The following is a 26,626-nucleotide window of genomic DNA, read 5'->3' on the forward strand; positions in this document are numbered from 1 at the left end:
AAGAAGTAACAAAATAAAGGATATTGGAGTGTTAACTGCCAGAAGAAACAGTTCAGGAGGTGAAAGTGGTGGAAAATGGGAAATGGGGATCAGAGGACCGAGGACTTCTGATTTTTTAATAAATCTTGTAAAACTTTGTGGACACTTTAGACTTTGAACATGTATACATTGGTGAAAATAAACACTAAATTTTAAAGGAAGGGAGAGAATGGAATTAAAGATGTTGTAACAGCAACTGTACTCTGCCATGCAGTTTTCCTGTGAGAAGGAGCAGAAAAGGAGAGGTAGTACCTGAAGGGGGTTAGTGGGTCAAGGGTTGTTTTGTTTTGTTTTTTAAGGTAAAATACTAAGATGTTGATCAGAAAAATCCAGTTACCAAGAGAGGAGTTCGTGATGTAAGAATGGAAAGCCTTGAGAGGTGACAGCAGATGGGATTCAGAGGACTAGTGCTGTGTCATTAGATACTGCAGTTTATTTTTAATAGAGAATGTGTTGTTTTATATATAAGGGTTCTTTTCCAAAGATGGATTTCCAGGCACTGAGATTTTCTGTTAATTATGTTAATGTTGCATACTGAATTAAAAACATATCTGCTTCTGTATTTGGCAAAGTTTGAATGTTTTATAAAGTTTCTTAGTTATTAATATCTCCCCATTTCATAAATATTTTTAAAATACATATTTTAAAGATTTTGTTTATCAGAGAGAGAGCGAGAGAGCACGTGCAGGGGGAGCAGCGGACAGAGGGACTAGCGGGCTCCCCGGTGAGCAGGGAGCCCCATGCAGGACTCCTGGGATCATGACCTGAGTGAAGGCAGACGCTTAGCCGACTGAGCCACCCAGGGTTCCCTCATCAATACTTTTTAAAGCTTGTTTTTAAAATGATATTTATGAAAGACTTCTGCCATTCTTGTCCTTTACATCATAAAATAGTAATATCACTGGAAAGCTGGGAAGTCATCACTGAGTGACTTAGAGTTCAAGTTGCTTATGTAAAGGAGCGGTTGATTCCTAGCTGAAACTTGATCCTTGGTAATTTAATTTGTGAACTTTGGATTCTAGTAACTGTAACTGATCCTTTCAAAGACATTATTGTATACCATGCTGACCTGGTAATGTCAGTATTTAAGAAAGAAGGTTTTTAAAGATTTTATTTATTTATTAGAGAGAGAGGGAGAGAGCATATGCACAAGCAGGGGGAGGGGCAGAGGGACAAGGGGACTCCGTGCTGAGTGTGGAGCCCTAGGTGGGACTCCATCCCACGACCCCGAGATCATGACCTGAGCCCCCAAGAAAAAAAGACATTATTATTTAATTTAATAATAAAATTTGACCTGTATTGGATTATATACTTGAAATTCCATGCTGTGTACAGGGACATCACTTATTTTTTAAAACTGAATCCTTAGAATCCATAGCATGGGAAGTGTGACTCTGGATAGTTTTTTTTGGTACTGAAAATGTGAGGCCTAGGGTAGTTCCAAAACAAGACCTTTTGGCTGTTCCCCCATTACCATTGTGTTTTGAGAAAATTAATTTGGCACCATTTAAGAAGTGAAGAGGAAACTCCTTACAGTTGGCTCTAGAGTAGTTAGTTGGGCCTATTTCACTTCTTCCCTTCCCTTTCCCTTAAATATACCCTGTCAGTTGGCTAGAAAGGAGAAAAAAAGATCTTGGACTAGACTATTAGAGAAACGTATAGTCTTAAGTTGTTCAGTTAGCGCAGTAAATGTTTGGAAAGCATATTGTTAACAACATTAGTAAAATAGCCTAATAAAGCATTGGCCTGTAGCTTCTAAACCATTTTGGGTTCAGTTAGGATGGCCCTTCCTACAGTCTAAACCCTAATTCTTGGGGTCTTTTTTTTCCCTCCTAGTTTGTCCTATATTCTACCTTTTGATAATTAAAGAAGCATATACTTGGTGCCACATAAGACTCAGATCTGGCCTTTTTACTTTAAAGTGAAACTTTACTTTGCTGTTACCTTTGCACTGTTCTTTTTGTTCTAGTAACAGAACCAGCCTCTGTTATTACTGTGATGGTAGGTATGTCTCTTAGACCGGAGGGTTGTGCTTAGGTCATCTTTAAAGTCTCTTCTGACTCTCAAATTGTGTAATTCCATGTTTCATCTGCTGACATTGACCCAGACACTTAAAACCAGTATCTTAGGGGCACCTGGGTGGCTCAGCCATTTAAGCGTCTGCCTTCGGCTCAGGTCATGATCCCAGGGTCCTGGGATCGAGCCCCACATTGGGCTCCCTGCTCAAGCGGGAAGCCTGCTTCTCCCTCTCCCACTCCCCCGCTTGTGTTCCCTCTTGCGCTGTGACTCTCTGTCAAATAAATAATACCTTAAAAAAAAAAAGTATCTTATCTAGTGTTCATTCTTTTTGTTTTTACCTCTGACTCCCCACTCATTTTCTTTTAAGAGCTCTTTGCCCTTTGCAGTCTTACTTCTATAGCCATAACCACATGGGCTCTACAGTATCATTGAGCAAGGACCACTCGCTTGCTCCATCATGCCTGTACATTTGAAAACAGTGAATATCTCATGCCTCAAAACTGTTAGGGTTTTTATTAGCATTAAGGTGTTTGTTCAATATTTAATTCGTGACTATAGGATATAAGTATCTTGTGTGAATAAAACCTGCCTTACACTTTAGAAAAACTATAGAATATAGCATGACAAATTTTAGGCTTATGATTCCGTTTTTAAAGTACTAAGTCTTAATCCCTTCAATGTGGATATGAGACTCCTTATAAAAAAAGCTCTTCCCTCCCTCCTTTTCTTTGCTTTTCTCTTTTCTTTTCAAGTGATCTCTACACCCAGGTGGGGCTTGAAGCCACAGCCCCTAGACTGAGTTGCATGCTGTACTGCCTGAGCCAGCCAGGCACATCCCAATAAGGCTCTTTTCTACTTGTCTCGCCTTCACCCTTCTATCCACTCTTATTCTCATTTTATGCTGTAGTAATTAAACTTTAACTTGTAACACGGCTAGATTTTTCTCTAAAGAAAATGCTAAACCTCTTAAGTTTCTCAAATAGGATGCTCCCTTGTCTCATAAAGGCCTGTGCCTTTGCAAATTGCCATTCTTGTGGCTTTGCATCCTTTTGGATATTACCTTTTCTTGTCCTCTGGTCTATTATTTCTCATACCTAAATGGTCATACAAATCACATGGGGACCTTGTTAAAATGTAGATTCTGATTCAGTAGGACTGTCTTTTAACAAGGCCTCAGATGATGCCAGTGCTGATGGTCTCTGCACCATATTTTTAGTAACAATCTAGACTACCTGACAAACTCATTGTCATCAAGAATATTTCCTTTGACTCCTGTCTATATACTTTATATCCTCTATTTACTGTATATCCTCTCTTTTATTATTATTATTTAGGTATCTGTCTCCCTATTCAATTGCAGATTTTTGCCTACAGGGACTGTGTCTTTTATCCTTGTATCCCTAAAGCTTAGCCTACTATTTAATAGAAAATAGGCTTTCAACAAATGTTTGTTGTTGATTAGATTTTTTAAATTAAAGAATAGTTGACATACAATGTTATATTAGTTTCAGGTATAAACAGTGAGCAATTCTGTACATTACACATGCTCACCATGATAAGTGTAGTTACCATCTGTCATCATACAGTGTTATTACGGTATTATTGACTATATTCCCTGTGCTTTTTTTTTTTAAGATTTTATTTATTTATTTGACAGAGAGAGACATAGTGAGAGAAGGAACACAAGTAGGGGGAGTGGGAGAGGCAGAAGCAGGGTTCCTACTGAGCAGGGAGCCCGATGCGGGGTTTGATCCCAGGACCCTGGGATCATGACCTGAGCTGAAGGCAGACGCTTAACGACTGAGCGACCCAGACGCCCTTGTGCTGTACTTTTTATTCCCATGACTTACTTATTTTATAACTGGCAGTTTGTACACCTTACTTCCCTTCACCTGGCTCACTCATCCTCCCACTCCCCTCCGGCAACTACCAGTTTATTCTTTGTATTTATGAGTCTGTTTCTGTTTTATTTTGTGTTTTAGATTTCACATATAAATGTAATCATACGGAATTTGTCTTTGTCTGACTTATTTCACCCAATATGATACCTTCTAGGTTCATCCATGCTGTCAAGATTGGCAAGATTTCATTCTTTTTTATGGCTGAGTAATATTTCACTGTACACACATCTCACACACACACACACACACTCACACCACATCTTCTTCATCCATTCATCTATATCGATGGGCCCCTAGGTTGTTTCTCTCTCTTGGCTGTTGTAAATACTGATGCATGAACATAGGGGTGTACATATCTTTTTGAATTAGGACCTATTCACAGTTACATACTCTAATTAATATATATACTAAATATTAAGAGTAGCCTTTTTTATTACCTTATAATAGAAAATGAATCCTCAATTTTTTTCCCCTGTGTTCCTTTTTTAGAAGGAAGCCTCACATGTGCCCCATCTATTTGCTTGAAAATAATGTTTCAGCCCTGGGTACAAACCAAAACATTTGAATTCTCTGTGATAACCTACAGTGTTCCTCAACATTACTATGTTTGTAGAAGTAAATTTTTTTAAAACTAATGACTGTTTGTTTTTCCTTCCACCCAAGGAGAAGTACAAATGTCTACCACAAGACGGAAACGTTATATGTTATGTTGTTTACCGTAAGCTGTAGTAAAATGAGCTCGATTATTGACAGGTATGTTTTTAAAGACTCTTTATTTTGAATCCTATAAAGCTCTTTTAAAATTTATTATTAGAGTAATGGTCTGTATCAAACTGATAAAAGGAGTTTCATGTTTAAACATAATTCCTATTATGTTCAATTTCCATATTGAGCAAACAGTGTAATAGTAAGACATACCGATATTATCTATAGCCAAAGTCAGCAGCATATGGTTTGTGTCCTAAACAGATCTTGAACAGTAATTTCGAGTATCTGGTCAGAGCTCCTCTGAAAGAAATTGTGACAGTGGCAAATGTTTCCTTGGCATCTTGTGGAATCTTCTATCTCCTTATGTCTTGTTTTTTTCTCCTTAACTATTGGTGCTAACTCCATCCCTTTAAGCATTTTCGCATTTGTGATTGATAAGTGATAACTATAATTAGGATTTTATTAGTTAAAATTATAGTCTTTAAATCATACTCTTACGAGGAGGATAAACCTTGTTTTTTGATTTTAAGACTTTTTTGTTTGTTTGTTTACATTTTAACACCTCTGACACTGAGCTTCATCTTACAATTGCCTTATCGTAGTTTAATTGGTAGCATTTTTTTTCCGTCTTGGTGGCATATAAAATACTCATAAGTGTTTATAAAGATCAGTGGTGTCTTTAATTTGATGAAATACAGTAACATATTTTAAGCTCTTACTCTTTGACAGCTCTTTTGCTGTCGAGTACTTTTTATATGTTACTTCATTTAACCTCACAATAATGCCATGAGATTTTGCAGCTGAGGAAATGATAGGGAAGTTGAATAACTTGTTTAAGGTCACATAATTAAGTGCTGAGCTGGAGTTATGACCTGTGTTGGTCTGTCTGACACTAAAGTTCCTGTATTTTTATTGTAGTATACTGTGTGATTCTTCCATAGGGGATTCTTTAAGAGTTTTGTAGCTAGAGTTGTATACAGAAGTGACCTTTGATGTCTGGGGCCAGCCTATCTCCCTTTCCTGTGAGATAAACAGTGAAGATATATCTCTACCAGAACTTAAGACCTAAGGGGCAAAGAGCTTCCTTAGAGAGGCCTGCCTGCAGCACTGCCATAGATTGGGGCTATGCCATATTTTCAGGTGGGCTCTATGTATAGTTGTCTCCTCAGAAAGAGTGTTCCTTCAGTGCTCCTAAGAGATTAAATATGATTGTGGTATTATGCTTCTCTATGATTGCCGGTTCCCATTCTAGACAATATGATATCTAGAGATAACATCCGTGTTCAGACAGAAGGAGTGACTTTTAATATGAGTTCATAATCTCTGGGAATATCATGAAAATTATGGACTCTCTCTTCAATAATATGCATATACATACAAAAGTTTTCATAAATTGCAAAGCACACATGGAACTCTGAAAGTCCAGACATGGAGCTCTATGATACAAGATTTTCAGATGTTCTCAGCAGTGGGTCCAGTAGGCACTATATATGCCTTTATATGCCACAGAAAGGTGTGGTTAAAGTAGTGAATAGTGAATTCATGAATTCATATGAAATTATTTAATATTGCTACTTAGGTTAAAGAGTTAGCTACCAGTGCTCTTGATTTCACTTGTTAGAATGCTATTCCCCCAGATCTTCCCATAACCAACCCCTCTTGTCACTTAGATCTCAGTTTAAATGTCCTCACCTCAGCAGGCCCTTCCCTAACCACTCGGATTAAAGTAACATCACAGTAACTAAAAAATCACCCCTTTTTTTAAAAATATAAAACTTTCCATCATGTATTCCCTTCTTGATTTGTTTCGTTCTACTAGAAAATAAGCTGTAGGAGAGCAGGGATTTCTATGTCTGATTAACTGCTTTAATGCTCTGTAATCTTGTCCAGAACAGAGCCTGGCACATGAATATTAATAAATACTTGTCAAATTAATCAGTAATGAATGAAATGTGTTAATATAAGTTAAATGCTAGATACTGTGCTGTTTATGAATGATTTCTGGTTTTATAACATGAATGTCTCAAAATAAATTTTTAAGCTACGCTCTTATATGGCAAATACACTGACTTTCTGTAGTTTTCATTGATTACTAACAGTTTGAAACAAGGTATTAACCTCTGATTAAATTAAATTCTGGTTTAGCATGTCATATAGTACATAAGTAGTTTTAAAATTCACATTTGTGATAAACTTCTAAAAAATGTAATTAAACATGGATAAACTTTAATTTTCTACTTGTTAGAAAACAGGTTAGCAGTTAATTGAGTTTGAATTTATACAGTCCTTTAACTGTACAAAAATCCTAGGATATAACTGATTTGATTCACATGTCATTTTGGAATTGCTGTTGCTTAATGAGTTTGCTCTTATTTTCTCTATCCACTTTCTTTTTGCTTTTAGAGAAGATGGTAGTATTTTTGATGGGTTGGTGGAAGAAGATGACAAGGACAAAGCAAAAAGGTAGTTCAACTTAAGATGTAAAATAGTAAATAAATGAATAAATAAGTAAATGTAAAAGTAAATAAATCGTAAATTAGTGATTTCCAAAAGCTGTCTGTCTTAAGAACTTAGATATATTAGCAAGGTGGAAAAGCTTAGATTATCAGTATGCAGTTTATAATTTAAATAAAAGTATCCTGTAAAAGTGCTCATCTCATCACATTTTATGAGTGTATAATATCTGTAAGACATCACTAAGGATGTTAACTTTCATCACTCGGCTAAGGTAGGGTTTGCCAGATTCACCATTATAGTTACTCTTTTCCGCTTGACTTACTGCATTCTTTGGTAGCAAGTTATTAAGTGTAGCCCACCTTCAGAGTAGGAATGGAGGGAATTAAGCTCCACCTCCCATAGGAGGGGGTATCTACATACGTTTGGAATATTTCTGTAAAAACATTGTTTCCCATTTTTTTATGTCTGTATGGACTCGTGTGTTTATACTCTAGGTTATATACTCCACTGCTCTCTTATTTTGTTGCTCAAATTGTTTCAGCTTTGGCGATTGGGAGTTCTTTCAGGCTAGGCTCCTATGACCTCCACATGCCTCCATTCTCCCATAGAAGGGAAAGTAGATAGTGGGGAAAGGGAGGAAAGACTTGTTGGAGAGGTATCCTTAAGTAGGTGAGGGAATGGGATCTAGAGTCATGGTGGTACTGATGGGGGCTTCTACCTTAAATAGGAGTGTTGGCAGTTAGAGTATCAGGATGGGGAGGGTCCAGGTAGCATTATAGCAAAGTTTATAGTCCCTCAGAGTGAGTAGTAAACACTTCCTGGGTTTTTTTTTTTTTTTTTTTCCAGCTGTGTTGAACTGTGTGGGTGCTTAGACAAGGGTGGAGGTTGTTGTATTATACACAGATAACAAATATAAACATGTAATAAGTAATAGTTCTTATATGTCTGTATTTAGCAAAAAAATGGGGGGAACTGGGATATGAAAAATACAATAACCAGGTAAGTTGCTGAATACTTTAATGAATGATTAAAATATATCTAAGAAGATTTTGAGGAAAACTATACAATGTATTCAAGGAAATAAAAAGACCTGGATTTGAAGCTAAAAATATATAGGACAACCCCTTATCCCTTAACCTCAATCTGGTGAAGGAAAGTTCTTCAGTCTGGCCTGAATGAAGAGGTAGAACTGTAAGGAATTGACTTGGACAGTCTTAAAGGCCAAGTTTATAGATGGATAAGGTAAGCTAAGTGTATTCTATTTTTGAAGACTCTGAAAGTGTGATAATGTTTTTAGGGAACCAGAAATAACTGTGGCTCTGGAAGACATTGGAGAAAAAGAAAGAACCTCACTATACTGTCAGAATTAAGGAGGACCACAGTGAGCTCTGACTAAAACAATGATGAGTTCAAGTACCTTAGTGTTGAATCAAGAACAAAGGGGGTTTTATACCCATCCTCAAAATGAAACATCTGTGGCCTGTTCTCAGTAAAGTCATCACAAGGGCTGAGAAGTTCCAGCCTAAATGTAATATGAAGTAAAGTTGACTTTAGTGGTTGTGATCCAGTGATAGAGTTGGCAATATGTGATTTCTATATGTTTTCTTGCCCTGGAATAAAAATGGCTGATTTGAATTATTACTTAATGGTAGCTGTTTGGCACTGGGCATGTTCTCCTTTGTGCCTGAGTTGTCACCTGTAAAGTGAAAATTGGTAAGAAAGTCTACCTCAGGAATAAATGAGATTTCATAAGTGCTTGTAGTAGTGCCTAGCACATCAGTAGTATGCAGTGAGTATTGACTTTTATTTTTATCCCAATTCATGTGTTCAGATACTTCATACATGCTAATTCTCAAATGCTTATTTCTTACTCTCTTATAGAGGAATATAACTAGATCTGTATATCTAAGCCTCTTGTGTATATCTTTTAAAATGTGAAACAGGTAATTTCATTGTATCTAAATTCTTTCCAAACCATCTGTCTGCCAAAACCAGTATCACATGTTTTTATTTCACATTAATAAACAGCATTATCAGTAACTTGGGAATCCTCTTAGGTTTCTCTTTTGCTTTCCACTGCAAACCAGGTCTGATTTACCTAAAATGGATAGTTCTGCCTCTTAACCCTCAAACCCACACTACTCTGTTAACACTACCACTGCCATGGTTTATAGGCTGGGATGTTGCACTGGCCTCCTAAATGGTCATGTGGTGTGTCCAGGCTTGTTTGCCATACAGTAAGTTTTCAAGAGTATTTGCTAAATGAATTTGTTTCACCAAGCATTGATCCTTTCATTGCTCTGATGCCAGAATGGTCTTATTAACAAGCAGTTCTGTTCCCATCATTTTTTTGCATTAAAACATTTCAGTGCCTTCCCATGACTTTCAGGATTAAATTAAAATCCTTTTATGTAACATAAAAACTTCATGATTTTTTCCAGCATTTATGTCTTCCCCCTCTCCCCCCACCAGCTCTAGCATACTGGGGCAGAGAAAGCCTATTCATTGGCCATGTTAATGAGATTGAACTACTTGTGATAGGTGTTCATTCCTGTACAAGTTTCCTGTACCTGGGGTGCCTTGCATACACTCCACTACCACCCTTTTCTCACTCAGCCTTCAGTGCATGAGGATGCCATCTCTGGTTCCTCTGAATTTCCATAGGATTTGGATAAATTTCTTGAAAGAACTTGTCTTTTCCCAGTATCCCTAGCCTTTATTAGCATAGTCTCTGTTATTATAGCAAGCACTCACTGTTTGATGAAGGAGTGATTTTAGTATCTATTACGTTTCTTAAGAGGTTTGAACCATTGTATTTTTTCCCAGTACTAATATAGAATAAATGCTTCTTTGTTACCGAAAAACAAAAAATAAATAAAATTATCCTCTAACCTTTTGGGAAATGAGTATACATTGCTTAAACAAAAACTGAATTAGAAAATCTAACTTCACAAAGTAGACAATTAGAGGTATTATAGAATGATTAATTACTATATGAATAATTGTATTTACTGTCTGAAGGTCTTGGTGCCACTCGATATTTGTTTACTGGTTAGCTGCTTCACATACAACAGTATTCATTATTCATTTGGCATGCATATTTTGAGTGCTTACTGTTTGTTACCCTTAAGTGCTTAGATGAAAAAATTGGGGCTCTGTTATCAAGGTGTACACAGCCTAATGGAGAGAGAGAGATATGCAAACAAATGGTTATAGCTCTGTGGTAGAGCCTGGCATACAGGAATAAAGAGGAAGACTATATGGATAAGCCTGAGGGTAGAGAGATTTTCATTTTTAGATTTGTTTGTAATTTAAAATTTACAGGAGATGGGTAACTTTCTCCTAACTAGTAATTTTGAATAATTTGTATTTACACATTATATGCAGTTCCACAAATGTATCTCAGTAATATTCATAATAACCTAATAAGGAAAATAATTATTCCTGGTAAATATTAGATTAAATAAAACCTGAGATTTGAATGAGGTTTGTCTTACTGGCATTTTCCTAAGAATATGTTTGCCAAATGCTTAATATGTAAGTTCTTCAGTGATAAGCTGAGAAGAAAATTAACTGTACATTGTTGGTAACCCGTGGATAAATACTTATTACCACCTGTATTGATGGAAGTACATGGTGTGTAGTTGTATCCAAAGTGAGCTTTGTATTAAACTATGTTTATAATCAAATGGATTGTTTGAAAGCTGCTTAATTTTTTTTTTCCATCAGAGTATCTAGAAACAAATCTGAAAAGAAACGTAGAGATCAATTTAATGTTCTCATTAAAGAACTGGGATCCATGCTTCCTGGTAATGCTAGGAAGATGGACAAATCTACTGTTCTGCAGAAGAGCATTGATTTTTTACGAAAACATAAAGGTAAAATTTTAACTTTATCAGACGGATTTTTTAAAATAACAGAGTCTCCCTTAAAGCATAATGTGATAGAATCTTGACAGTGATTCTTAAAATTGGATGCTTCCTCACCTTTTTTTGAGAAAAAGAAATCAGTTGTCTTTTTAAAGGTTTCCTGATATGTTCTTTATTTCATTCAACAAACATTTATTTGGTGCCTACTAAATCCTATATTCTTGGGGTGCAGAGTAGCAGTCCTGGCCCTCAGTTAACTCAAGCCAAGGAAGACAAACATGTAAACAGCTAATTTTCAATGCAGATACTTAAAACATGAGTAGTGTTTGTAAACCATAAACTTGCTATGAGAACACAGAGGAAAAAAAATGTGTCAGGAAAGCCTTAAAAATAGTTGATTTTTTAGCTGAGTCTTCCTTTTAGATTAAGTAAGGAGAACAGCATTTCACCTGGAGGAAATAGGAAATAGTGTGTGTAAAAGCAGAAAAGCAGGGAGGGTTCAGTGTAATTGGAGCATAGTTGAGTTGGAAAATTATGGGTATATTTCAAAGAAAGGCAAGAACCACATCATGAGGGCCTTGTATGCCATTTTAAAAGATGATTTCAGTGTATGTCCAGGAAATAAACACTGTTTATAAAATAAAATGATTATTAATTGAAGAAAATCATTTTGACTAAATGAGTCATGAATAATTTAAAGAACATTGAGTATTTTCGTAACAGAGATAATAGATGGAAAACATGTAGAAGGACCTTTCTTTTTCCAGATGCAAATGAAACCGCAAAACTTCTCCGAAGGAGATTTTGTAACTAGTACTTTTATTTACTCCTCCAGGGCTTATGGAGTCATGCATTACCAGGCTGGTTTATGCTCCACCACCTCTTTGAAATTATTTTTGTTAATTTCACAAATGCCAGCAGGCCCACCCATTCTGCTGCCAATCAAACAATAGCAATAGCTTTTTCTTATACCTAATGCACTGGAAGTTTTTTTAAAAGGATTTATTTATTTATTACAGAGAGAGAGTGTGTGAGTGGGGGGGAGGCACAGAGGGAGAGAGAGACTCCCAAGCAAGCTCCATGCTTAGCGTGGAGCCAGATTCGGGTCTCGATCCTAGGATCCTGAGATCATGACCTGAGCTGAAATCAGGAGTCCGATGCTTAACCCATTGAGCCACCCAGGTGCCCCTGCACTGGAAATTTTAATCCATCCGCCACTGGCTTTTTTCCCCCCGTGGCCTGTGTTATACTGCACTTCTTCATTCATCTCCCATTCCTAACTGAAACTCTTTTTCTCCCCCCGGATCTCTTTTGTGCTCTTGCTTTCTCTAGACTCTTTTCCTTGGTTATCTCATTCCATAGCATCAAGTATTGCCTCTCTATTAAACTACCATATCTATATTTTTAGATGCAAACTTGTCAGTCTTTTGTTTCCAGATAACTTCTAGATCTTTCTTTTGCATGTGCTCAAACTCTGTACATCTGAAACTGTGAATTCATTTTCATTTCATCAAGTCACCTCTTTCTCTCAACTTCCTTTTTACATTTTTACAACACTACCCTTTCAGGCCCTAGGACTCAAGCTGAAAAGACTTTCAGATTTTTTTCACCTTCCTTAGTACTGTATCACAGTTGCCAAATTCTGTTGATTCTTCTGTAAATGTGTCAAAATCGCTTGTCTTCATTTTTATTGTCACCATTATCATTACATTTTACCTCTGCAAATAGTATTCTCACTAACCTTAATGTCCCTTGTTAGCACACTCAATCCCCTCAGACATTGCAGTTCAATAAATGATTGCTGAATGAAATGAAATCATATGAATGCATTTGCCCCTGATAATAGAGGATTAATTCTGGCATTTAAGTAGGTCAGTTTTTTTTTTTTTCAAAATTGGGTATATAATTCTTACAAAAGAGAAATTTACCTTAAATTGAAAGGGAGTTCTTAAATACTTTTATTAGTACTCTAAGCCTGTGTAACTAAACTTGATGGATTTGCTTGTGGATTTAAATTCTTTTTCTCAATGTGTATAATTGGTGTGAATTTGAAAAGCACGACTATATTCCACAGAATTAGTAGCTAGACTTCTTACTCATCATATTGTAGTACAGGCATTTCCAATACGCCAAATGTTGGGTGACAATTTAATATCCTGTGTTTACATACCTGGTAATACAAAATCAAAACAGCTTATTAGTCCCTACTTTTCACTGCAAAGTAGAATATATTTTGTAAAGTAAAATCTATGTTACAGATTTTTATTTTGCCTGGTTGAATATATCTGCACTTAAAAATGGAAAAAATATTTATTACCTAAGTAGTTCAGGTTTCATCATTTATAAATAGCTTTCTCATAACTAAATCCATTAGAAAAATGTTGCAAAATAAACTAATAATTTTGTTAAAATGTGTGCTCCAAGCCAGGGATTTCCAGATTTTTGACCAGTTCCCTACCACTAAGAAAACATTCAAGAGGACACTAAGCAAAACCACTCTGGGGTTATTACTTTAAAGTTTTTCCCCAAATTTTAGTCTCCTTGATTAGTTCAGAATAGAGCACCTCAGATTGGAAGGAATCTTTCTGCCTGGTAATAGGCAAGCCTAAAGTCATCTTAGTTAGAAGCAGACTGACTGACTGACCTCCTTGGCTCCTTTCCTCCAGAGTCATGTCCTTACGACTGCTCTAGCTACATTCCACGATTTGAATGTCAAGAGAAGGATGAGAAGAAAGAATTTCTTTCTAATGCTTCTTTCTAATATGCTTGTTCTGGTTCTTATTTGGTTATTATGCCAAGCAGGAAGCATTCTCAGGCCTTCAGCAATACAGGCTGTCAAAGCTCCCCAAAGAAAAACCAGAGACTAGTTATTTCCAAGAGACCAAATCCAAGGAAATAACTTGCCACATTAGTCCATGTATTTCATCACACCCAAGCCCAGGCCTCCTGATACCTACCTAAACCAATGAATGTTACTGCCTGTGGTTCTCATCTTAAATAGGGAGGAGAGAAAGCAACTTGTTGGACTTTGGTACCACCCCTTACCCCTACCCTGTGTTTGGAGTATGCCACTAATGTGTCAAATAATCTTTACAGAAATCACTGCACAGTCAGATGCCAGTGAAATTCGACAGGACTGGAAACCTACATTCCTTAGTAATGAAGAATTTACACAATTAATGTTAGAGGTATGTCTAGATTTAATTTTTGAAAAGTTTTATTTTCCTTGAAAAAGATATTGTTGAGGTGACGACTTTTAGTATGGTTTTAACAATATTAATTTAATATTGAAGTCTTGATTCATTGTAAATCAAACTATATCTTCAATTAAAATTATTATAAGTAAATAGTACTATGTGGTAAGGTAATGTTAAATTTTCATATTTTTTAATATTATATGATTTTTGAGAGGCTTAATAAAAGTCAGAAACCTATAGCTATCAAGTTCTTTACCTGAGGCCACTAACAACATTCAAATGAAGAATAATGTATTTTATTCATCACATGTTAAATATTATTTATGAGGGGCACCTGGCCGGCATAGTCAGTAAAGCATGCGACTCTTGATCTCAGGGTCATGAGTTTGAACCCCATGTTGGGTGTAGAGATTACTTAAAAATAAATGTTTAAAGATTTTTATTTATTTATTTGACAGAGAGAGAGAGACAGCAAGAGAGGGAACACAAGCAGGGGGAGTGGGAGAGGGAGAGAAGCAGGCTTCCCGCGGAGCAGGGAGCCCAATGTGGGGCTCGAACCCAGGACCCTGGGATCATGACCTGAGCCAAAGGCAGATTGAGCCACCCAGGTGCTCCCCAAGGATCTTTTTTAACAAATTGAAATTCACCTAAATACAAATACAAAATGATCATTTAGTATTTTGAAAATACTAAAACATTGAAGTATACATTGAAAGGTAGCCCTTCTTAATTCAAGTAGAAACTTTTAAAAGGAAATAAGTAAATGTTCTGTAACAAAATTATTTTTGAAAACAATTCAGAATATACTTGCTTATAATTGAAAACCCTTAATATCTCATACAGTCAGTTATAAAATTCACAAAAATTTTGAGTCACTCATATCTATCAATTTTACTTTTCTACTTTTTAATTGTTTCCTTTGTAGAATAATATAGGTATCATCTTTGTACACAAAGTACACAGCTCAGTATCAAATTTCCAGGAAAACTTAGGACACAGAGGTGGTATACTTTGGCAGTAACAGTTAAGGATAAGAAAAATAAACACTTAACAAAGTAGACAGAGCTGAGGAAAGCAGTCGAGGTAGGGATGTTAGAGGTTGTTAAATAATTTACATCTCTTACCCTGTTTGTTTGGATATATTATTTTAGACTGTAAGCATTTATCTGTATCATGTATGTATGTGTGATGACCATATAGCAAGTGTCTTTGTATATCAACTAAAGTCTAAAGCAACATAAAGTATTTTGCAAATTAACGAGTTATTTTTCTGTTGATACTTTAGATGGAACAGTGAATTGCTGGATTGATTAAGTACATATTCAGTAGAAATGTTACCATATGAAAATTTGTTGGACTATATATATATTTATAACTGTGCTTAAAATCTGAAAAATAACTGAGCGCTTTTCACATATTAACTCAATGAATGCGCACAATAATCTTCTGAAGTAGAGTGTGTTAGTATCCCTTTCTTACTTTCCTTGGTTGAGGAAATCGAGGAACAAAGGGATTATGTTACCCAAAGTAACAGGGTGTAAGTAGCTCAGCTAGGATTCCCTGCAGCCTCTGATTTCCATGGCCTGCGCCTCTGTGCACACTGCCACTTGTGAAACTAGTGAAAGCTAGCCAAAGAACAGACCTTTTAGCTTAAAAACCAGCAGTTAGCTCTTTAAATTAGTGGACGCTTTAGTTATAAACTAAATAGTAGTTTCTGATTTTAAGGTTTTTTCATCTAAAAGGTAAGTGTTCTCCTGTAATAAAATTATTTTATTACTTCTAAAGTTCATAAAAGAGTGGTCTATAATAGCCTTCTGATCATCTGCTCATCACTAAACTCGTTGACATTGTCCAAAATTATCTTGTTAGATATAAGTAATGTATTTATGAGAGTACACACAAACTAATGTCTAAACAGAGAAAGGAAATAGCTCATTTAATCACTCAATTTTTATTTTATGCTTGTAGTCTCAGTGCAGTGGTTTAATAAGATCTTCTATGTTAATCATAAACTACCTGCTCTGCTTTATTGGTATGAAAAATTTCTTATAAATTCACAAATTTGTATAATATCTTCACTTATTTCTTAATACCTTAATGAAGGTAAATTCACTAATAGGCTAAGCAGAGGAGCATTGTCTCCAAATTTTTTTATTATTATTATTTGTCAAGACACAGGTAGTACATATGTAGATAACTATAAAAAATAAATCTAGGGATTAGAACATTGTAATATACAACAGAGAAAACTTGAACATATTAAAAATTTTGGAAATATGAATTGTCTTATTATCCTTACAGCTTTTAAGATTACATTCCTAAAAAGTGTTACATTTATTTATTTATTAATATGTTCAGGAAATTTTTGCATTTTAATGAATATTAACAACTATTATATATTCTACATATATTAACTACATATACAATATATCTACTACTATATATTAGCTGCTATGTATTATATATTCTAACATTAATATGCCAAAATATGTACAAGATACAAGGAGGATATGTATAAATGTGTGTATATATTACAACCTTGATCCAACTAACTTAGTTGTGTTACTGTTGGCCACTTGTGTTGATCAGATTATAGATAGGCAGTTCTGATACCATTTTCAGACAGATGGGCAGTCCTGATACCATTTTCAGCAGAATTTTAAATATAGGCTCTACCTTGGAATATTAGAGCTGCTAGTAGAAGGTATTAAATCATTCAGCTCATTTTATGGATGAGGCCTAGAGAAGTTGCAGCTTGTCCAAGGTTAGGTAGCTAATTAATGAAAGAACTGGGAAACTTATAACTTATGTGTTGGCTCTTTCTCACCTTTCTTCCACTGCCACCTGTTTGGATCCCTTTTATCTTTGTTGCCTGAGGAATATTCCTTTTTGTCCTTGGGAGAGAAGGGGGTAGCTTGAGAATAGTCAAGGAAATCAGGACGATTTATCCTCATCAGATCTTTCTATAAAGTTTATCTGTGTGAAGTAATTTCCTAGTATGTAGCTCATTCCCCTTGGCAGCTGGCCACTCTCTCCAGTAATTTAGAAGGGAAGGGCTAGTGCCCTGTCAGCCTTATTTTAGATACAGATCCATGAAGAGGTACTGTCCCTTTCTCTAGAACTTCAAGTTTTTATTTTAATTCCAGTTAGTTAACATACAGTGTTATATTAGTTTCAGGTATACAATATAGTGATTCAGGAATTCCGTACATGATCTGTTACTCATCACAAGTGTACTCCTTAGTCACCGTCACCTGTTTAACCCATCCCCCTACCCACCTCTCCTCTGGTAACCATCAGTTTGTTCTCAAGAGTCTGTTTCTTGGTCTGTCTCATTTTTTTCTCCTTTGCTCATTTGTTTCTTAAGTACCACATGTCAGTGAAATCATATGGTATTTGTCTTTGACTTATTTCACTTAGCATTATACTCCGTAGCTCCATCCATGTTGTTGCAAATGGCAAGATTTCATTCTTTTTTATGGCTGAGTAATACTTCATTGTGTATTTCTGTGTGTGTGTGTGTGTGTGTGTGTGTGTGTGTGTGTGTGTGTGTGTGTGACAGTAGTTTATTTTTGCTTTTGTTTCTCTTGCCTCAGGGGACCTATCTAGAAAAAGTTGCTGTTGCTTATGTCAGAGAAGTTGCTACCTATGCTCTCTTCTAGAATTTTTATGGTTTCAAGTCTCATATTTAGGTCTTTAATCCATTTCAAATTTATTTTTGGGTATGGTGTAAGAAAGTGGTCTGGTTTCGTTCTTTTACATGTTGTTGTCCAGTTTTTCCAACAGCATTTGTTGAAGAGACTGTTTCCCATTGGATATTCTAGGTTTATTCCCAGGTATCTTAGGGTTTTTGGTGCAGTTGTAAATGGGATTGACTCCCTTAAATCTCTTTCTTCATTCTCGTTGGTGTATAGAGATGCAACTGATTTCTGTGCATTGATTTTCTATCCTGCCACTTTGCTGAATTCCTGTGTGAGTTCTGGCAATTTGGGGGTGGAGTCTTTTGGGTTTTCCACAGAGTATCATGTCATCTGTGAAGAGTGAGTGTTTGACTTCTTTGCCAATTTCAGATGCCTTTTATTTCTGAATAAAAGGCGTTGTTGTCTGATTGCTGAGGCTAGGATTTCTAGTACTATGCTAAACAACAGTGGCGAGTGTGGACATCTCTGCCGTGTTCCTGACCTTAAGGGAAAAGCTCTCAGTTTCCCCCATTGAGAATGATATTCACTGTGGGCTTTTTGCATATGGCTTTTATGATACTGAAGTATGTTGCCTCTATCCCTACACTGTGAAGAGTTTTAATCAAGAAAGGATGCAGTACTTTGTCCATTGCTTTTTCTGCATCTGTTGAGAGGATCATATGGCTCTTGTCCTTTCTTCTATTAATGTGGTGTATCACATTGATTGATTTGCTGATGTTGAACCAACCTTGCAGCTCAGGAATAAATCCCATTTGGTTGTGGTGAATAATCCTTTTAATGTACTGTTGGATCCTATTGCCTAGTATGTTGGTGAGATTTTTGGCACCCTGTTCATCAGGGATATTGGTCTGTAATTCTCCTTTTTGGTGGAGTCTTTGTCTGGTTTTGGGATCAAGGTAATGCTGGCCTTATAGAAAGAGTTTGGAAGTTTTCCTTCCATTTTGATTTTTTGAAACATCTTTAGAAGAATAGGTATTAATTCTTCTTTAAATGTTTGGTAGAGTTCTTCTGGGAGGCCATCTGGCCCTGGACTCTGATTTGTTGGGAAATTTTTGATTACTGCTTCAATTTCCTTGCAGATTATGGGTCTGTTCAGGTTTTCTATTTCTTTCTGTTTCAGTTTTGGTAGTTTATATGTCTCTGGGAATGCATCCATTTCTTCCAGATTGTCTAATTTGTTGGCATATAGTTGCTCATGATATGTTCTTATAATTGTTTGTATTTCTTCGGTGTTCATTGTAATCTCGTCTCTTTCATTTATGGTTTCTTTGGGTCCTTTCTCTTTTCTTTTGGATAAGTCTGGCCAGGGGTTTATCAATCTTATTAATTCTTTCACAGAACCAGCTCCTAGTTTTGTTGATCTGTTCTACTGTTCTTTTGGTTTCTATTTCATTGATTTCTGCTTGGTCTTTATTATTTCTCTCCTCCTGCTGGGTTTAGGCTGTTTTTGCTGTTCGTTCTCCAGCTCCTTTAAGTGTAGGGTTGGGTTGTGTATTTTTTTTTTTTTTAAGATTTTATTTATTTATTTGACAGAGACACAGCGAGAGAGGGAACACAAGCAGGGGGAGTGGGAGAGGGAGAAGCAGGCTTCCCTTGGAGCAGGGAGACTGATGTGGGGCTGGATCCCAGGACCCTGGGATCATGACCTGAGCCGAAGGCAGACACTTAATGACTGAGCCACCCAGGCACCCCTGGGTTGTGTATTTGAGACCTTGTTTCTTGAGAAAGGCTTGTATTGTTTTATACTTTCCTCTTAGGACTGCCTTTGCTGCATCCCATAGATTTTGAACAGTTGGGTTTTCATTTTCATTTGTTTCCATGTATTTTTTTAATTCTTCTTTAATTTCCTGTTTGACCCATTCATTCTTTAGTAGGATGCTTGTTAGCCTCCACGTATTTGAGTTCTTTCCAACTTTCCGCTTGTGGTTGAGTTCCAGTTTCAAAGCACTGTGGTCCAAAAATATGCAGGGAATGATCTCAGTCTTTTGGTAGTGGTGGAGACCTGATTTGTGACCCAGGATATGATCGAATCTGGAGAATATTCCATGTGCACTCGAGCAGAATGTGTATTCTGTTGCTTTAGTATGGAATGCTCTGAATATATCTGTGAAGTCCATCTGGTCCAGTGTGTGTGTCATTCAAAGCCCTTGTTTCCTTGTTGATCTTTTGCTTAGATGATCTGTCCATTTCAGTGAGGGGGGTGTTAAAAATCCCCTACTGTTATTGTATTATTGTTGATATGTTTCTTTGATTTTGTTATTAATTGGCTTATAGAATTGGCTGTTCCCATGTTAAGGGCATAAATATTTACAGTTGTTAGATCTTGTTGGATAGACCCTTTAAGTATGATACAGTCTCCTTTCTCATCTTTTATTACAGTCTTCGGTTTAAAATCTAATTTGTCTGATATAAGGATTGTTACCCCAGCTTTCTTTTGGTGTTTTAGAGTCTCATGCAGACAGCATATCCATGAGTCTTGCTTTTTTATCCAATCTGATACCCTGTGTCTTTTGATTGGGGCATTTAGCCCATTTACAATTGGGGTAACTATTGAAAGATATGAATTTAGTGCCATTTATTGCCTGTAAGGTGACTGTTACTGTATATTGTCTCTGTTCCTTTCTGGTCTATGTTGCTTTTAGGCTCTTTCTTTTCTTAGAGGATCTCTTTCAGTATTTCTTGCAGGGTTGATTTAGTGATTGCAAATTCTTTTAGTTTCTATTTGTCTTGGAAGCTTTTTATCTCTCCTTCTATTTTGAATGACATCCTAGCTGGATAAAGTATTCTTGGTTGAATATTTTTCTCATTTAGCACCTTGAATATATCATACCTGTACTTTCTGGCCTGCCAGGTCTCCGTGGATAGGTCTGCTGCCAATCTAATGTTTCTACCCTTGTAGGTTACAGACTTTTGTCCAAGCTGCTTTCAGGTGTTTACCTATTTTTATTGATTTTGAGGTGATTCTCTGTGCCTCCTGGATTATGATGCCTGTTCCCTTCCTCAGATTCGGGAAGTTCTCCGCTATAATTTGCTCCAATATACCTTCTGCCCCTCCCCCCTTCTTCTGGGATCCCAGTTATTCTAATATTGTTTCACTTTATGTTATCACTTACCTCTCGGATTTTTCCCTTGTGATCCAGTAGTTGTTTATCTCTTTTTCTCAGCTTTCTTTATTCTCCATTGTTTGGTCTTCTATATCACTAATTCTTTTTCTGCCATTTATCCTAGCAGTTAGAGCCTCCATTTTTTATTGCATTTGTGATAGCCTTTTTGATTTCAACTTGGCTAGATTTCAGTTCTTTTATTTCTCCAGAGAGGGATTCTCTAGTGTCTCAAGCCTAGCTAGTTTCTTTTTTTTTTTTTTTTAAGATTTTATTTATTTATTCATGAGAGACACAGAGAGAGAGAGAGAGAGAGGCAGAGGGAGAAGTAGGCTCCCAAGGAGCAGGGAGCCCGATGCGGGACTCGATCCCAGGACTCTGGGATCATGACCTGAGCCGAAGGCAGACGCTTAACCATCTGAGCCACCCAGGTGCCCTAGCTAGTTTCTTTATAATCGTTATTGTGAACTCTAGTTTTGACATCTTACTCATGTCCATATTGATTAGGTTCCTGGCAGTCAGTACTGCCTCTTGTTCTCTTTGTTGAGGTGAGTTTTTCTGTTTTGTCATTCTGTCCAGAGAAGAACTGATGAACAAGAGAACAAAATACTGAAAGGGCAACAATAACCCCAGAGAAATATATACTAAACAAATCAGAAGAGACCCAAAACCAGAGGGGGTGGGGTGGAGAATAGAATCAGACAGGTGAGCCAAATAGAGCAATATGCTGGATTCTGTGTGTAGTTTGATCTGTTTTCTTAGAAAACTAGATCCCAATATTATAACAAAAGAAAAACTTTTATATGTACAATAATAAAATTAAATACAATGAAAGGATAGAATGTAACTGTAAAAATGGAAATTAAAAAACAAGAAAAAACAAAAGAGAAAGAAAAAAACCAACAACAATAAAAAGAAAAGGGGGAAAGGATATAAACAGGTGAACAGAACAGAGCAATATACTATCTCCTGAGAGTATTTTGGTCAGTTAGAGGAAACCACATCTCAAAATTATAAAGAAAGAGAAACATATATACAAAAATAAATTACATTGAAAGGATAGAATGTAAATGTAAAGGTGAAAATTAAAAAAAAAAAAAGGGAAGAAGAAAAAAGGGAATATGATCAGGCAGGTGAATAGAACAGAGCCATACACGAGTTTGGGTGTATTTTGGTCTGTTAGAAGAAACTGCATCCCAAGATTTTAAAGAAAGAAAAACTTCTGTATATACAAAAATAAGGTTAAATACAATGAAGGGCTAGAATGAAAATTAAAAAATGATTTTAAAAGTTGATAAAATAAGTTGGTTGAAAAAGGAAAGAAGAAAAATTTTAAAGAAGAAAAAAATAAATTAAAGTTGAAAGACTAAAGAATCATGAGAAAAAAGCCATGAGTTCTATGTGCTGTATTCCCCTGGTGCTGGAGTTGTGCAGTTCTCGTTGATCAGTCAACTAGGTCTTGGCTGGATGATGTTCTTCTGGGGGAGGGGCCTGTTGCGTTGACTCTCAAATGTCTCTGCGGGAGGCGGAATTGCCCCGCCCTTGCCAGGGGCTGGATTAAGTAATGTGCTCAGGTTTGCTCTATGTGGCTGTTGTTCCCTGAAGGCTTTCTTCGCAGCTTTAGGGGACGAGAATGAAAATGGCGGTCTCCTCATCTCTCCCTAGAGCCTAGAGTTCGGGGCCCCACTTCTCAGTGTGCCCTCAGACAAAAGCAGTCAGTCACTCCTGTTTCCCTAGTCTACAGCAGGCTGCACTCTGTGCTCATCTGGCTTGTGGTGGAGCATTTCTGTCTCTGGCACAGGACCGACCCCATTTGGAGTCTCCAAACCCAGCAGACTCCTGTGGCGGGCTCCTGTGCCGCTCCTCCTGAGAGAGGAAGGGAGGGGTCTCACCGCGGTTCTGCCTTTGTTGGCAGGGGCCCAACTGTGCCTCGGATCATGGTTTGTGGCAACCCTGAGCGGAGAATCCACTCCAGGGCTCACTCTTTGCGGCCGGCTTCCCCACTCTGATACCTGGGAGCTTTGCTGCACTCAGACACCTGTGGTCTTCCTGTGACCCCTGAGGATTCTGAGACCACACTGTCCCAGCAAGGGTTCCACCCCCTGCTTAGTCGCCTGAGCGAAGTCCCTCAGCGGAGCAGACTTTGTGCTCTGCTGCTCTATCACTTGCTGGTAGCCTGCTGACGGAGACTCTCTCCCCCTGCGGTCTGTCTTCCCCTATATCACCTCAGATTCACTTCTCTGCACCTCCTACTTTACAGAAAGTGGTTGCTTTTCTATTCCTGGAGTTGTAGCTATTCTTTTCTTAGATCTCCAGTTGAGTTTGCAGGTGTTCAGAATGGTTTGGTAAGCTATCTCAGCTGAATTCCTGGGACCAGATGAAATTAAGTTCTCCTACTCCTCCACCATCTTGGAAGCTGCCCCTGTCTTTGTTTTAAAGTCTAATTTGTCTTAATATAAGGATTGCTATTCTGGCTTTTTTTTTTTTTTCCAAGTTTTTATTTAAATTCCAGCTAGTTAACCTATAGTGCAATATTAGTTTCAGGTGTAGAATTTAGTTACTCATCACTTACATACAACACTCGGTGGTCATCACAGGTGCCCTTCTTAATGCCCATCATGTGTTTAGCACCCACCCTCCCCAATCCCCCGACCTCCCCTCTAGTGACCGTCAGTTTGTTCTCTATAGTCTTTTTTTTCTTGGTTTGCCTCTTTTTTGACATATGTTTGCATGATAAATATTTCACCATCCCTTCACTTTCAATCTGCAGGTGTCTTTAAGTCTAAAATGAGTCTCTTATAATCAGCATAGAGATGGGTCTTGTTTTTTTATCCATCCTGTCACTCTGTGTCTTTTGATATGATCATTTAGTCCATTTACATTCAAAGTAATTATCGATGGATATGTATTGCTATTTTATTACCTGTTTTGTGGTTGTTTTCTGAAGATTTTCTCTGATCATTTCTTGTCTTTTCTCTTTGATGGTTTGCTCGTTTTCATTAGTGATATATTTGGATGTATTTCTCTTTATTCTTTGCATATTTATTAGTGGTTTTTGATCTGTGGTTATCATTAGGTTTGTATGTAACATCTTCTGCTTATAGCAGTCTATATTAAGTTGATGGTTGCTTAAATTTGAACCCATTCTTTACACCTCTTCTCCCTGTGTTTTAGGTATATGGCATCATATTTCACATCCTCTTATTTTGTAAGTTCCTTTACTGATATTTTACAGAAATATTCGTTTTTATTGCTCTTGTGTTTTCTGTCTTCACACTGTCCCTTTTGGTGTCTCTTTTCCACTCAAAGAGTCCCCTTTAATATTTCCTGCAGGGCTGGTTTAGTGGTCATGAACTCCTTTAGTTTCGTTTGGGAAACGTTTTTTTTTTTTTTTTTCGTCTGGGAAATTCTCTCTCCTTCTGTTCTGAATGATAGCCTTATTGGCTAGAGTATTCTTGGCTGCAGATATTTCCCATTCAGTACTTTGAATATATCCTGCCACTCCCTTCTGGCTTGGAAAGTTTCTGTTGAAAAATCCCCTGCTAGCCTAATGGGGTTTCCCTTGTATGTAACTGTCTTGTCTTGCTGCTTTTAAATTTTTTTCTTTATCACTATATTTTGTCATTTTAATTACAGTGTGTCTTGGTGTGGATTTGCTTTTTTTTTATTTTGTTGGGTGTTCTCTGTGCCTCTTGGGTCTGGGTATCTGTTTTCTTCCCCAGATTTGGGAAGTTTTCAGCTGTTATCTCTTCAAATAAATTTTCTGCCCCCCTTTTCTCTCTCCTCTTCTTCTGGGACTCCTGTAATATGAATGGTACTGTGTTTGATGGAATCACTGAGTTTCCTAAGGCTATTCTCATTTTGTATTATTCTTTTTTCTCTCTTTTTTCAGCTTGGTTATGTCCCATTACTCTGTCTTGTAGGTTATTAATTCATTCTTCTGCTTCTTCCATCCTACTGTTCATTCCATTAAATGTATTTCTCATTTTGTTCACTGAGCTCTTTATCTCTTCTGTGTGTTCCTTGTCTCTGTGTTGAGGGTCTCACTGGTGTCTTCCACTCTTTTCTCAAGTCCAGTGAATGTATTTAGGATCATTACTTTAAAATTCTCTGTCAGGTATGTTACTTATATCTGTTTTACTTGGATCTCTGTCTGTGGCCTTGTCCTTTTATTTCATTTGGGACAAATTCCTCTGCCTTCTCATTTGTCTAAGTCTCTGCCTGCTTCTTTGTGTTAGGAAAGTCAGCTTCATCTCCTGTTCTTGCGGGTAATGGTCTTATGAAGAAGGAGGTTTTGTAGTGCCCTCCTGGGTAGTGTCACCTCTTCTCCAGAGCCTGGCGCTTGCAGGAGTATCTCTAAGGTGTGCTGTGTGTGCTCTGCTGTTGTGTCCTGGCCACATTGTCCTTCAGGCCCGTCGTCTGCAGAGGCTCTTCTCTTCACCTGTTGTGAAATGAGACCTATCACTACCACCAGTGCAACTGAGGCCCCTTAAGACTCTTGGGTTGGGAGAGGTGGTGTGGGCAAGGGTTTGGGCAGGTTTTCTGGGGCGGTCGGGGGGGGGGGGTGGCCATCACCCTGGGACTGACACAAATGTGACTGGGAAGGGTGGTTCTTTTGGAGCACAGGAGGGTGGGGCTTGGTGTCAGCAAGTTAGGTAGCGAGTGTGGAGGCTGTGTGCTTAGGCTGAGGGGTGGGAGAGGGAAATGGTGCCTACCAGCGCCTTTGTTCCTGGTGAGGTCTGTCTGGGACACACTCTGAGATGAGCAAATAACCAACCCACTTTGTGCCCCAGGTGCTCTTCAGACCACTGTTTCCACACTCTGTGTCCACAGGTTTGCCCTGCCTTCTTCGCCAATGACCCTGGGCTCTCCCTGAGCCAAACCTGCTGATCTTTAGAACTCCAGGCGTTAAGCCCTGCTGATTCCCAGAACTCATGAAATTTCGCCCCTGTTGCTTTCCAAGCCCAGTTGCTATGGGGATTTGTTTTCCCCTTGACTCCTCTGTGTGCTAGTCTGTCTTTTGCTGGTCTCTGCTACTGGGGCTCCCTCCCCATCACAGCAGCCCATCTTTTTCACTGCCTCTGCATTTTCCTACCTTCTTCAGTGTGACTTCTTCTCTCCTTTTAGCTGTAGAGTTTGCTCTGCCAGTCTTCAGATGGATTTCTGGGGGTGTTCAGGATGATTTGTTAGTTATCAAATTGTATTTGGGGATAAGGTGAGCCTAGGATCCTCCTACTCTACCACCATCATCAAAGACAAACAGTTTTAACTAATGAACTCTCTCCATTTTATCATACAGTGTGGGGAAAGGGATAAGCTTCACAGGCTTCAGTCTTGGGAGTAGGATGTCCTTCCCTGTCTTACTTTCTTTTCCATATCTCTCCAGTCTTCCTCCTTAGGGGCCTCCTCAAGAACCTTTTAGTTTTTAGTGTTCCCATCCACTGTGCTCGGAAATTACATCCTTCCAATCAAAAGAAGTCCCAGGCCCTGGATCCTTTCTTGTTTTAAGACTTTTGTGGTATGTTGGTGGAGGCTTTTCTCTCCTTAGTCTTTGCCTGTGTTGAAGATGAAAGGGCAGGCTCTGGTTCTGGCGATGGGCTCATGTTAGTAAGAGTTCTGATTTCAGTTCATTCT

At 37.5% G+C, this 26,626-nt stretch overlaps 1 protein-coding gene across 1 annotated transcript in view; it reads left to right on the forward strand.

Annotated features, from left to right (window-relative positions):
• The window catches only part of CLOCK (clock circadian regulator), a 139,121-nt gene that overhangs the window by 59,329 nt on the left and 53,166 nt on the right, over positions 1 to 26,626 (forward strand). Inside the window, exons 4-7 of the mRNA XM_028100556.2 lie at positions 4,623 to 4,712; positions 7,071 to 7,130; positions 10,854 to 11,002; positions 14,090 to 14,181. Of these exons, the coding sequence (XP_027956357.1) occupies positions 4,666 to 4,712; positions 7,071 to 7,130; positions 10,854 to 11,002; positions 14,090 to 14,181 (348 nt within the window). The 5' untranslated portion in view covers positions 4,623 to 4,665. The remainder of the gene's footprint in view (positions 1 to 4,622; positions 4,713 to 7,070; positions 7,131 to 10,853; positions 11,003 to 14,089; positions 14,182 to 26,626) is intronic.

This window comes from Eumetopias jubatus, unplaced genomic scaffold (genome assembly GCF_037043125.1).
Source record: "Eumetopias jubatus isolate StellerSeaLion01/CBP00866 unplaced genomic scaffold, mEumJub1_p1.0 scaffold_2, whole genome shotgun sequence".
Taxonomy (NCBI): Eukaryota; Metazoa; Chordata; class Mammalia; order Carnivora; family Otariidae; genus Eumetopias; species Eumetopias jubatus.